General features: G+C 57.4%; 1 protein-coding gene across 2 annotated transcripts; it reads right to left on the reverse strand.

The window, feature by feature from the left end:
- Window positions 1-811: 811 nt before the first annotated feature.
- Window positions 812-13,188, reverse strand: ZDHHC9 (zinc finger DHHC-type palmitoyltransferase 9). 2 transcript variants are annotated; one of them, XM_057413835.1, is made up of 10 exons: window positions 13,152-13,188; window positions 12,498-12,777; window positions 4,996-5,156; window positions 4,360-4,518; window positions 3,322-3,459; window positions 3,125-3,178; window positions 2,732-2,829; window positions 2,459-2,562; window positions 1,766-1,943; window positions 812-1,024 (listed from the first exon to the last, which is right to left on the reverse strand). In XM_057413835.1, exons 2-10 carry the CDS (start codon window positions 12,662-12,664, stop codon window positions 920-922), a joined length of 1,164 nt encoding a protein of 387 aa, XP_057269818.1. In that variant the 5' UTR covers window positions 12,665-12,777; window positions 13,152-13,188; the 3' UTR covers window positions 812-919. The 2 variants fall into 2 exon arrangements, with proteins under 2 accessions (XP_057269818.1, XP_057269817.1); XM_057413834.1 differs by having other exon boundaries at window positions 2,732-2,834; window positions 3,130-3,178; window positions 13,152-13,184.
- Window positions 13,189-13,199: the final 11 nt, after the last annotated feature.

The raw sequence follows: 13,199 nt of genomic DNA on the forward strand, positions 1-13,199 counted from the left end.
TCCTGTGCCAAACACCAGTTGAGGATGGCTGAGGAACACAGGGCAAGGCAGTGGGGACACAGGGACACAACGACATGACACAGAATCAGGGCTGAGGTTCTGCAGAGCAGCAGCTACAGCCTGGCCTGCAAGAGGAGGGCACTCTGCACCCAGCAGCAATGGCAGCCCCGGCACCAGGCAGGGAGCCAGCAGCCAGGCAGAGCCTCCTCCAGCGGGAGTCACCAACCGCTCTGCGGCCAGACACACGCAGGAAGATGGGGCTGCCCCACTCATCCTGAGAGCTTCTGGTTGGGGGTGATCCCCAGGAAGGACAGGAAGGGGGCCCCTGCCCTCTACCACCGCTCTCACACCAGCTTAAGTCACATGGAAAGGAGCATGGGAAGGAAGCTACTTCAAAATCACTGCCAGCAGAACACCTTCCCCGTTACCTTGGCCCTTTTGGCACCAAACTGTCTCCTGACAACCCTTGTCACGTTAACCAACAAAACAATGCCACAGAATAGAGGAAGAAGGGAGGAGGGGAGAGAGGAAGCTACTGCCATGTCTTGCTTTCCCCTTCTCACCAGGATTCCTCAGCAGTAGGGAGCAGGCCGACCCTAACGTCACTTCCGAGCTGCTTGACCACGAGCCGTCTCGACCATGAGCCGTCTCGTCAGGTGGAGGGACAGCCAGTACTTAGCCTCAGGACAACCTGCAGAGCAAGAGGTCCTGCCCCGGCCTGCAGCTGCCTGGCCCCGTGGGGACTGAGACTCCCACTTTGGATCCTTTGCCACCGCGTGAGGCCAGAGCCACGAATAAAGACTACAGCAAAGCAGCCATGAGGAATTGTTTGCCTGGCATCCAGCCCATCTCCTCCTCTCCTCCATCACCTCCAGCTTTGATTAGACAAAACAAGAAAGTTCTCCCCTTCAAGCAGATGCTAGTGCTCTGCTTGCCCAGCGTCCGGGGGTGGGACTGGGAGCTCCCCAGAAGTTAGCTGCTTCTCCTCTGGCATCTCGGCATGGCTCAGGGGTGGTGCAGGGACCTGCAGAGAGAAGACAGCAGTGACTTGCATGAACACACCCCCATGCAGAGCATCTGTCTGAGCATACAGACACAGCCCCACTGCCTCTGCTCCACCAGGCAGAGGTCTCAGCTTTGCTTGGGGAAAGGAGAAACCGGGGGTCACCAAACAGGCAAAACAGCAGCTTCATGGAGTTCTGGGGCACTAGAACGCTCTATCAGAAGTGGTCCAGGCTGCTTCTACCAGAGAAACAGCAACTCATACCCAAGCAGGAGTAGGCTCAGTCATTTCCCATTGTGTTCATGGAACAGAGTGGGAAGGGCACTCTGGAGGTCTCCTGTCCAGCCCTACCCTTAAAGCAGGGCTAATGTCAAAGAGCAGGCTGCTCGGGGCCACAGCCTGTGGGGCCATGGCTTTCTCCAAGGATGGAGATCCCAGACCTGTCAGCGCCCTTCCCAGGGACAGCACTTCAGCTTCCACTCAGTGCCAAAACAAGATGGCTGCTGCCTCCCAGCCCTGCTCAATGCCTCCCAGCCTCCATAGGTGCCAGCTCCCGGATGCTCTCACTGCAGGACTGACGTCTCCAAAACCACAGCCAGTGATTTCCTTTGAGTAAATCAAGAGCAGCTGCTTTCCCGCACAGAGCACAACAGCTTTTCGTGGGCAGCCTCCCCACAATGCCCCAAGTGTTGCTTTGCTCCTGCCGAGTCATACCATCAGCTTCTCCCTTCTGGCCCACAGCAGCAGCAGCGACACACTCACCCTGCGCACAGAGGCCTCGCTCCCAGCACTGGCGTGAGGAAGACTCCCATCCTCCTGCGGCACCCTGCTCCCCTCCGTCTGTTCCTCGGTGCCCGGAGCAGCGCTGGGCCCCCGTGGGCATGACTCCACCTGTGCTGTGCTCTCCTCCTGCTGCAAGATGCCCCGTCTGTCCAGGACGCTGCAAGGACACAACCACCCCGTCAGACCCATGCCTGCCCTGGAGCAGACTTCTCCTGCAGGAAAAGTGCGGGTGGAAGACAAACACCAAGGGAAGGGACCCTCTCCAAAACAGGCTGTGCACAGACTAGGCTTGGGCTATGTTCCTCCCATGAAAACCAAGGCCCTGGAGAGCAGCCCAGCTCTGAGTGTGGGACTACCAAAATGAGTGACCTGGAAAGAGCCTCCGCTTCACATGCTGCCCCAGCGAAGGGCAGCCACTCCTCCACGGGCTTCCCGAGCACATGGTGGTTGGAAGCACATCACAAGCTTGAATCATGGAAAATATGCAAGGAAGGTAACACAAGACCTTCCTCCCCAGAGCATCCAGCCATGTCCCAGCAGATCTCCAGAAGCTCACAACACACATTGTACTGGCAGAAGAGCCAGGCCTTGTACCCAAGCAAAGAGAGCTCCTCACAGTCCCGCGCTGGGCTCTGGGGATAAAAATGGCAGGGCTGCCCTTTGAGAGCTTACCTGGGGGGCAGGGGCCCACAGAGCACCTCACAGCAGTTCTTCACTATGTTACCATGGCTGTAGGGATTCTGCACACGGTTCTTCCCAGTCCAGGACCCCTTGATCTGCAACAGTCAGGGCACAAGCTCGGGTTTGCTCCACCAGCACCAGCCCCCAGCCATGGAGCCTGGCCTCAGGTTGTGGGGCTCATCAGCAAAGTGGGCACAGGCATGACATGCTGAGGAAGTGACGAGAGACAGAGATGGCTCAGAGGAACAGATAGACTCTACTTACATCTTCATTGGTTGTCTGATTCAGTGCCACCAGGAAGGTGTGGAATCCAGTTAACCCCACCACCGACCACAGGGTGAAGAAACAGATGAGCACCTCCAGTACAGTGAGGACAGTTAAGGACTGGGAACAGCCTGGGAACAGTCCCAGCCCCAGGCCAGCTGTGTCACTACCCCCGATGCACACTACCCTAACTCTCCTTTTCTTCTCCTAGATATGGTTTTCTGTTTTACCCTCCTCCCAAGAGCCACAAAATTGCTCCTCACCTTGTACTCATGGGGAAAAACGCCCTGAAAGACTCCTTAGAGAAGCCTGAGCATTGAGGCCCCAGGCCCTCCATAACACAGGTCCCACTAACCCCAGCTCTGGGGGAACCAACCCTCCATGCTCTGGAAGGATATGTCCCTGGGGTTTCCTTCAACGTGTTCAGAAACCCAATCTTCAGAGATTCTGGCAACACAAAGACAGAGAGATGTTTTCTCAGGAACACCGCACCGAGTCCAGCTCCCTTTCCTACTCCACCACTTCAGGATTCCCACCCCCCCCCACATCCCCCCTCCCTGAGCCACCCACCTCCCCGCAGCCAGACTTACTCAGTGCTACGTAGACTATGTTAAAGGTGAAGATGTAGATGGTGAGGAGTGAGAGCGAGAGGATGAAGAGGTAGAAGTAGCGGTAGTTCCTCTTCCCCACGCAGTTGCCCACCCAGGGGCAGTGATGGTCGAAGCGCTCTGTGAAAGCCAAGATGGGATCAGCAGGGCCCTGCCTGACCCCAGCCACACTGCCCCCAGCCACACTGTCCCAAACTTAAATACATCCGAGGCTAACAGGGCTCCCTGGGCGTAGAGTGCAGCCCTCTGCTAACTCAGGGCCTGTATTATGGCCTCCTTCCAGCCGGGGAAGCTAAGAAAGGGCAAAACCGTTTACTAATGAGTGGTTTTGCATATTATGGTTGAGTTTAAGAGCCTGGCCCTATGTATGTCTTCTCTCCCAGAGACCTGAGGTGTAACAGCTTTTACTAAAGCAGCACACAGGTTAGGTGAAGGCCTGGGGGTTCAGAAGTTCTTGTCTAACCCGTAAGCCACTTCTTCAAGAATAACTGGAAACGGGTTGAAGGAACTGCATAAACTCTCACAGGGCTGGGAACCTGCAGAGGAGGAAAGGGATGCAACAAGGGATTTCTTCCTCAAGAAGGGATGCTGAACACCAGCCAATCATGGTAGCAAAGGGCTGAGAGAGCATCCGCCCTGCAGCTAGAGGAACAAAGCCCAAGGGCACCCCATGTGACGGTGGAATCTCCATGCTGATGCGAGGAGCTGCCTTCACACAAGACAGAGCTCTGCTAGAACCCTCCAGGCCAGCAAGGCCAGAGAAACTCAGCAATGGACTGCACCTGCAAACTTCTGCGCAAATCTGGCTTACATTAGACCAGGTATTGCCAAAGCAGTACCGGCAAAGATGAACCATCTGGCTTCAGGCTCTGAAGCTCCTTGTGCCGCAGATGAGGCAGCCTGTCTCGCTCTGCTCACACTCCACCACCCTGGACCTGCTCAGCAGGAGCAGAGGTGGGTGCAGACGTTCACCTGTCTCCTCTGCAGGCTGTCCCTGTCCCCTCTCAGGCCTCTACTCACCCACACAGTTGTCGCAGATGCTGCAGTGCGAGGCCCGGGGCGGACGGAAGATCTTACACGTATAGCAGTACTTCAGCTTCACAATCTGGTTGTTGATCTGGAAGTTCTTGATGCGCGGGGGTGGGCGCTGGCCCTGTGGCACCGTCCCGTTGGTGGCCTCTGAGAGAGGATGCAGTAGAGATCAGACCTGCTGCCATGACACAACAGGCCAAGGACAACAGCTTGCCTCCTGCTGGAGCCTGCTGGGTCCGGAGCCAGTGGCTGCTGCTCTGCTCACACAGTCCAGAGCCAAAGTGGCAGCCTGGAGGCAGGAAAAGTGATGCCAAAGCCTTCACAGGCATATTTAGGGGGGCTGGAAGGGTGTTGCCCACATCCACCCAACCTCCTCTCTACCTAAAGGATCAAGGGGCCCACACTGAGCTCCTGCGCCCCTTCCCAAGCAAACTGAGCTCATGTGTAGGAGAGAAAACAGCAGTGAAGATATCCCCGGAGAGGGAAGTGGGTACATTGCACCATCCTTCTGAGCCTCAGCCAAGCAGACCCAGCCACAGGCACACCCCGCGCTTCCGGGCTGCCGGCCGGGAAGAAGGGCTCTGCAGAGAGCAGGGGCCCGGAGGCTGCCCCAGCCGCACTCACCGATCTCCATCTCGATGAAGGCTGCCTCGTCTGGCAGAGCCCTGGGGATCACGCCAGGGTCGCTGAAGCTGGTTCGCAGGAGCGTGGCCATGGCGAACAGGAAGAGAACGGCTGCAAACACGGGGATGGCCGGGGACAGCTGCACTGCCAGGTACCGGCACCTGCGGGGACACGCGGCGGCAGGAGCCGCACCATGACCAGCTCTGCCTGAGCCGGGCCTGGGGCTGGCACCGAGTTTGAGCCCAGACCTTCCCACGTGATGTTACCAAGGGGAAGCTGCCCAGCACTTCCTTCTGGTCCCACCACCACAGGGACCCGTCCCTGGAATGGCTCCAACAGCCAGCCACAATCTAAGTGCCACTGTGCCCTTAGTCAGCCAGGCCCAGAATTCTTCCCAGCATTTTGGTTTGTTCCCAGCTCCCAGTTTGCTCAATCATGGATGATGGCAGGAACACAACCGGCCAGCAAGAGGGATCTTGCCTGGAGGACACTAGCTGAGGGATGGACCCTTCCTTCCCCTAGGAGAAGCACCCAAGGCCTGGTTTGAGAGCCCACCGCTGGAGAAAGCAAAAGGCATGGAAGCACACTGGAATAGTAGGAATCTCTGGCTGTCCCCTACACGGGCACGGACTCCAGTACCACAGAGATTACTTGCTGGGGATTAACTGTGTCCTGTGCTTCCCAGGAACGGATTTCCCTGAAAGTGCAACATTCCCCTGCAACATGAGGTCTGCCTTCCTCTGACTTCCCTGAGGCAGAGCTCCACATAAAGTAGGCAGGCTCCCGCCCCAGGGCAGCCCCAGCTCAGGAGAGGACACACAGCCTAAGGGTTTACCAGCACAGAGAAGTCCTGTGAGGAGTTCCCAGTGCTAATCCCACTGATTGGCAGTGCAAACGGAGCAGGAGACCTGTCTCCCTGTGGCCCCTGTCCCTTCTGCACACTACAGGCACATGTCCTGGGCACTGTAGCATAGGCCGTGCTGAAGCCATGGTTTACAGGGATGAAAGGAAACACGTTTTTGCCCGTGTTCCTTCAGAAAACCCCATTTATGTGGGGGTGAAGTTCCTACAGAGCTTTCCTATGAAAAGCCCGCCCAAACCTCAGCACAGAGCACAAACTCCCCTCTCCCTGCACTGTGCTTTCCCAAGCTCCTCATGGAGCTCAGCACCTAGGCTTTCTAGTAAGCCCTGGCACCACAGGGGTGGATCCAACCCAGGTTCCTGGTCTCCAAGAAAGCAGGAGTAAGACTCCTGTGGTGAAAGGCCGGGGATTATCCCCCCGCAGCGGGTCTGTCATCCTGAGCAAGGCAATCCACAACATCCACAGCGTTAACTGCTGAGTTCTGCGTAGCCTTCCCACCCGCAGCTGCTCCAAACACAACACGTTTTCCAGCTCCCCTGGTTCCTTTGGAAGCCCACCACACGCTGCAGGGAGCCAACCAGGCTCTCGTTTACCATTCCCTGGCTGTAGGAACCATCCCCCAGCATGAGGAGGGGCAGAGGGGGCTGTGCACTAGAGCCACAGGATGCTCTGGCCACAGCCACATGCGGGGCCTGGCCCCTAAACCAGCAGGGTTAACTTCAGGCACCACAACCTCTGTAGCTACTGGCAGCAACACAATCCTCAGAGCTGTCCCTGTGCACAGTCCTGCCTTCAGGTGCGTGGGCAACAGGAGGCCTGAGCTCAGCGTCCTGAGGCAGCCTGAGATTACTTTGCTTTCCCTCTGCAAGAGCAAAGTCTAAGAAGAGCTGCAAGTCAGGCAGCGATTACACAGAAACCCTGGATCCCATCTGGGGAAGGAATCTGGGATTATTCCTCTGGACAGGCTCTGCCCCGAAGGGCTGCAGCCTGACCATTGTCCAGCTGACGCGAAAGCTTTTGTCGCTGTCGTCACAAAATGAACAACGTGTTACGGTCTTAAAACCTGGATCTATGAGCTGTGAGAGCTGCACCAGAGCTCCCAGCCCTGGCTGCACACCGACACCTTTTAAGTTCCCTGAGTGAACTGTCAGCAAGGAGATTTATTACCTGCAGCACGTGCTACACAGAGGCACTCGCGATAAATGGGATCAGCCCCTGCAGCAACCCCACTCAGCCTGGGTGTGAGCAGCAGTGTGGGATGTGAGTCACTCCCATTGACTGGAAACCTGCCCTTCGGGAATGCAGCAGGTCCTGCTGCCCCTGAGGAGCAGCAACAGCGGCCTCAGGATTGATGTTACCACATAGCAGAGAGTGAGGTGGCAGTGGGAAGCATTCAGATGACATGAGCGCACAACTGTGCTCCCTGCTGTGGCTCGGGAAGCACCAGCCAGCCAGGAGAGCAGGAATGTGATAGGGAAAAGATACCCCGAAACTCACACAGGAGGTAATGATGCCAGCTCCTTCAGCTGCCACTCACTGAAGAGCATGAGATGGTTGCTCAAGGAACCCACTCTTGTCCTGTTGCCATCCTCCCTCCAGCATCAAGCAAAAGTCCAGGCGCTGTGCTGGATGCTCAGCCCATCACTCAGCAGTGCCATGGCACCGCAGAGCTGAGCAGGGCCCTCCTGCTTCCCTGGCTAGTAGGGCTGGCAGCACTGCTGCATCCTCTGCACAGGAACACAGCCTGGAGGTGAGAGTGAGGCAAACACTCACCGCACCGACACTGCACCTTGAGCCCCAGCCTCCCATCCTTCCCTGTGCCATCAGAGCCTTGCTTTTAGGAAGGTGCTGTTCAGGGGACATGCGTGGTCTGTCTGCCATGGCAGAGAAAGCCAAGCGCTGTCCTGAACAGCTGAGCAACAGGTAAGGCCACCACGTGAGGTTGTCACTTGGCACTCACTGGTGCTGGGAGATCGTCACCCTGCGTCTCGTCTACAGCATGATTACACTCACCAATTCATTCCCAGTGCTGACAGCCATGTTAGAGATCCCTTGTTTGGGAAAGCTGAGGGCCAACACAGGCATACTGTTGCATGTAAGGCTCTTGCTGCTGTTCTACTCCCAGTGCAGTGTCTGTGCTCCTGAGCATTCTGTCATCTCCGAGCAGACAATAACAGCACTATCACACTGCCCATCACGGGGGCCTGGGGGTGAGAAAGGCTTAAACAGAGAGCATTAGAATGAGAGGGTGGAGCAGCAGCAGCAGCTGAGGGGTGCCACGAGTGCAAGGACTGTGTGACTGAGCTCTTTGCCATCACTCGGGAAGCTCTGTTGTAACTGGCCCATCAAGCAAAGCTCTAGAGGAAGGGGAAACAAACACAGCAGCCCCGGTGGACATGGACATCAGCCATGGCCGCAGGACAGCACATTTCAGGCCAGGTCCCCCCAGGGCTCAGCACAAGCTCTCCTGTATAATTCATCCACATCTCACTTGCAATCACCTGTTGGACTTCCTGAACCACCACACTGTGCACTCACCCCGAACACCAGTGAAGTACAGGAGTATCTGTAGCAAACGTTTGACCCTCACCAGAGCACTCGCAGTCATCTGCACCTCCCAGGCCTGGGATGATTTCCAGGAGCTGATGTATTTGCAGTAAGCCTGGAAACCATTGCTCCAAAAGCCAGGGAAGTGCTGCACTGCAATGCTGGAGCCCAGGGACCTGCCCCGGGCAGGACCGGAGTTGGCTACAGCAACACTCTTGGCTGGAACAGCAACACAGAAAACCCTCACCTCAGACCCTCTTCAAAGGCAGTTCCACCGGGAGTACGTGCCACCAACGCAGCAACCACCTTGAGGCAGGAGATGGAAAAGTTCTGCTAATGCCACTGCTCTTTTTCTGGCTGCAGGTGAGGGAACACCCCAAGATCACATCGGCAATGAGAGGTGGTGCTCCGGAGGACGTGCACACCACAGGGAGAGGTAAGTTGTCTCCTGGAAAGGAGCCCATGTATGAGAAACAGGGCATGCCATTCTAAACACACCTCAAGCAGAACCATGCCTTCAGGAGCAAGGCAAGCTGAACTCTGAGGTTCACCTCTACCAAGAGGCTACAACTGCCAAAAAGCACAGAGTGACTTAGGTGAAAGCTTTGACAGTGCTTGACATTGACCTAACCAGAGGTAAAAGCCATTTTGAAAGCATCTTTATCAGTGTAAAATCTGGGGTCTTTGGGGTTTGGAGGGAGAAACCCAAGAATTAAGTCACAAAGGGTCAGCACAGGTTATTTCAACTTGTCAGAAACCAAAGAAATTCTAATCTCTATGTAGCTAAGAAAGTAGAAAACAGTAACATGATACAGAGGCTGTTACTGGAGAGTGAAGAGCCCCTTCCCCTCCCTGCGGGAGCCCGGTGCTGCCAACACCGGAGCGTTTACCAGCAGCAGCGTCCTGCTGCCGAGCTGGAGACAAAAGAAACGCCGTTGTTCTGCAGCCGCCGCCGCGCTGAGCAAGAACTTCGGAAGGGCCCTTCCAGCCATGCTGGCAAACTGCAGAGAGGCTGCACATCCCATCATGCCAGCTCCCAAAGGGGCTTCACGAGCGCTTTACCTGGGCTTCTCCTCGTGCTCCAATACCACAAGCAGAGTTAGACAACTACACGCCCTGTTGCAAAGGCTGACGTGCCCATTAAGAGTCTGAAAGAGTGCCAAGAGGATATTAAACGAGTTTTATGTGACACGTTACGGATATGGAGCAGACCCAACGAAATACAGGGCTCGGACACTGCAGGGACCAGCCTCAGCCCTGGAGCAGGAGGAGCTGCTTTCTGCCAAGGTGCTGGCGAGAGGTGCCCTTGGGCAGAGGACTCCAGTCGCTGCAGAGCCCTTCCCGGGAGCCAGCACAGCTCCACAGCCCTCTGGTTTATCTGGGAGGGAGGGAGGGAGGAGCTGGAGCTCCAGGTACAACACTGATAGTGCAGGCAGCCCTCTGGGTCTTTTTGCTCCCGGCTGGAAACTTTCCCCATTCCAGCCCACAGCTCTGGAGTCTAGGGGATAAAAACACACAAACTCTGACCACGGGGCTGAGGTGGCTTCAGACCACTTGACTGGAGACACGGCAGAGGAACAGATGTGCAGGGGACTCAAAATACAAACACCATGAGCACGGCTCAGAGTGGCTGCCGCGGGCTCTGCTTATCTCGTGACGTGTGGTGCTGGCCACCACCGGCTCTCCTGCACCAGGCACCGCACTCTGCACCTGTCACCACACACTGCACCGCACACCAGAGCAGCCTGGAGGGCTCTGCTCTCAGCCAGAGGCACTTGCTGGCTTCAGGCATCCCCGGCCCTGTTCAGACAAGGTGTGACTGCGCAAATGATTCAGCTGAATGAAACGGGAGCCCACAGCACAGGCTCCCTGCAGCGAGCACACAGGACACCAGCAAGTCTGCTGCTCTCCACAGAGCCCAACAGCTCCGATTGCTCCTCTGCAGCACAGACTTTAAGGAGAAAAGCATGAAATTCCATGCAAACACCAAAGAACCTGCCAGAAGCTGAAATGAATGGACAACACAGACAGAAGGTCAAGGCCAAGCACTCCGATGCACGCAGAAGGGCAGCTGCTCATCACCTCAGCTGGGTCTGTGAAACAGAGCAGGGTTTCTGGCTGGCAATGTTATGTTTCATTCCTATCCCAAATTCAGAAATCCCAAACAGTTTCAAAACAAACACGCCTCTTTCAGACAGAAACCATTAAAGTGTTGAGCTATGAGAGAATCAAATAGATATTTTGGCATTTCCCAAACTTTTCCTAACTGAAAGCCCCTAAGCCAATTTAACCACAGTTCAGAGGGAATTCTGCTCCCAGCAAAACTGCCCCCAGGCTGGTGACCCCACAGAGACCGTCCCCCTGGCTCGACACAGAGGCATATTCCGGAGGTCTCACTGTGAGCAAGGACATGAGTGACCCCTCCATGGGCCTCGAGCAGCACGGGAAGAGGCTTCCCAAGGAATTCCCAGTCACGTACCTGCAGCACCCACAGCACCGCTGGCTCTGCCAGCACAGCCTGGGACTGTAAAGGCAGCAGAGAGTGGGCTGTGGCTTCTCTCTTCTGCTCAGGACAGGCTCCACAGGGAGCAAGAGCAATTATCCCTCATGGTAAGTGTTTCTGGAGCAGAGACACGTGTTTCTGGAGCAGTGATACTACTAGCCCTCCCTGAAGGCAGCAAGTTTAAGCCCCATTTTTGAGATGGGGAAAAAACAAACAACAAAACAAGCAGCAGTGTCATTTCATACCTTTGGCTTCAGACTGAGTCAGGGATAATTTGAGCTTCCTGTGCTTGAGAACCACAACACCTCGTGTTACAGTTGTGCAGCACCTGCCTCCATTACTCCACGACCACCAAGCAGAGAAATCAGCTCTGTAGCTGACCTGGGCATGGTGTTTGCTGCTGCATTGCTGCCACTGGGACACAGCAAACCTCAGCAGACTGTTACAGAAAGCTCTTTCCAAGGATGGTGGCAATATCCACTAAGGAGAGGAGTGAGGGAGAGCAATGCCAGGCCAGAGGGAGCTGGGACAAGATCCCTGCTCTGGGGAAGATGCCCAGGAGGCCAGTGCCTGGGCCCAGAGCTTTAGGTATGTGGAGCAATATCCAGGACTTAATCAGTGGAAGCAGTTTCTTCCGCTTGCTTGTCCTGGCTTAACTGGCTTTTGTGTTACCCAACACCAATCAAGACCTTTGCCTCCCTAAGAACAACATACACATGCTGATGGAGACAGAGAAAGGAACATTTCACAGTTGTGTGGCTGATCCAAGCTCACCCTCAACCCAGGCAAACAGAGCAGTCCTGCTGCCTGCCTCCCCCCCCCCCCCCCCGAGCTCAGGCAAATGTGAGTGAGCTTTTCTTCCCTTTCTGCTTGCTGTTTTGGCAGGATTAGTCTGAGGCTGGGTCACTCCCAGCTGGGCTCACAGGGCTATGGTGCCAGTCCCTACTCTTTGGCAGGACACACAACTTGCTGCAGGCCTTTAGGCTGCTGTGCTGATTGAAGAGGGTGGCCGAATCCCCTCTAGGGCTTTGGCTCACGGAGGGTCTGCTGTCGTGCAGCACCACAACACAATACAGACAGCTGAAGGGTGAGCTGGATCTGTGCTAGGGACCAGTGCCACCAAGCACATCCATTTTTGGTTAGCTCTCCAGCCAGGTCACTTCCCTCACTGGGCTTAGCAGGGCTGTACACAGGCCCAGGGTGCACGGGAGCAGGCTCTGCCCCACCACCAGCTCATGCTGGCCTCTGGTGCTGCAGCAGCAGTGCCCTTGCACCCCAGGCAAGGAGCACGCACCCCAATCCCCATCCCCATTGGCAGTGCTCCGGACACGGGATGACAAGTCCCAAAGCACAGGGAAGCACAAGCAAGTCGGTGAAGGGCCAGTGTCGTTTTGCAGGGCGAGCTCTGCCAGGGCCCAGCGTCCCCAGACCTCCAGGTCGTTGTGAGAGGCAGATCCCGCCAGGGAGAGCCGCACCGCGCCGGGCTCCGTGCCGCCTTCGCTCTACCCCCACCCCCCGCTCCCGAGGCCACCGGCGGCCACCGACCCCCTCCTGACCCGGGGAGCCACCGGGCGGCTGCGGGGAACTCACTCAAAGGCGAAGAAGAGGGCGCAGGTGCCGAGAATGAGAAAGAGCGTCAGGTAGAAGATGCCCTTCTGCCGGGCCATCATGATGCGGCCGTCGCAGCAGAAGGTGTTCCTGCCCGGCAGCTTCTCCCATTTCCGAACCACCTTCTTCCTCGCCACCATCACCGACATGGCGGGGCCGTCACTAGGGCGGCGGCGGCCGCCACAACTCCGGGTCCGGGCGCTGCTGCTCCGCCGCCCGCGCCCCCGGCATCATCGGGGGCCCCGCGGGGCTGCGCTGGGCGCTGTGGGGAGAGGAAAGCGCCTCAGCACCGGGGCGGCAGCGGGGCTCCGCGGCGGGGGGCGGCGGCCGTCGCTATGGAAACCCCCGAGCCCCGGGAGGTGCGTCGCCATGGAAACCCACCGGGAAGGGAGCGGGCAGGGCGCGGCCGCGGAAGGCCTCGGCCCCGAGAGAAGCGCCCGGTAAGGGGGAGCGGCGGAGCGGCCCCGCACCGGCCCCACCGGGAGGGGAGGGGACGGGGCTGGGCTGGGCTGGGCTGGGCTGGGCAAGTGGCGCCCACCCCGCGGCGGCCCCGGAGTCCGGGCTTGTGGAAGGAAGGAAGGAAGGGAGGGAGGGAGGGAGGGAGGGAGGGGAAGAGAGGGCCCCGCCGCCGCTCACCCTGTGCCGGGGCTGGCAGCGCCGCGCGGGCCGGGCCGGGCCGGGCCG

The sequence above is a fragment of the Pezoporus wallicus genome, unplaced genomic scaffold (assembly GCF_028554395.1).
Source record: "Pezoporus wallicus isolate ANWC-B61680 ecotype Strahan unplaced genomic scaffold, APGP_CSIRO_Pwel_v1 contig_8788, whole genome shotgun sequence".
Taxonomy (NCBI): Eukaryota; Metazoa; Chordata; class Aves; order Psittaciformes; family Psittacidae; genus Pezoporus; species Pezoporus wallicus.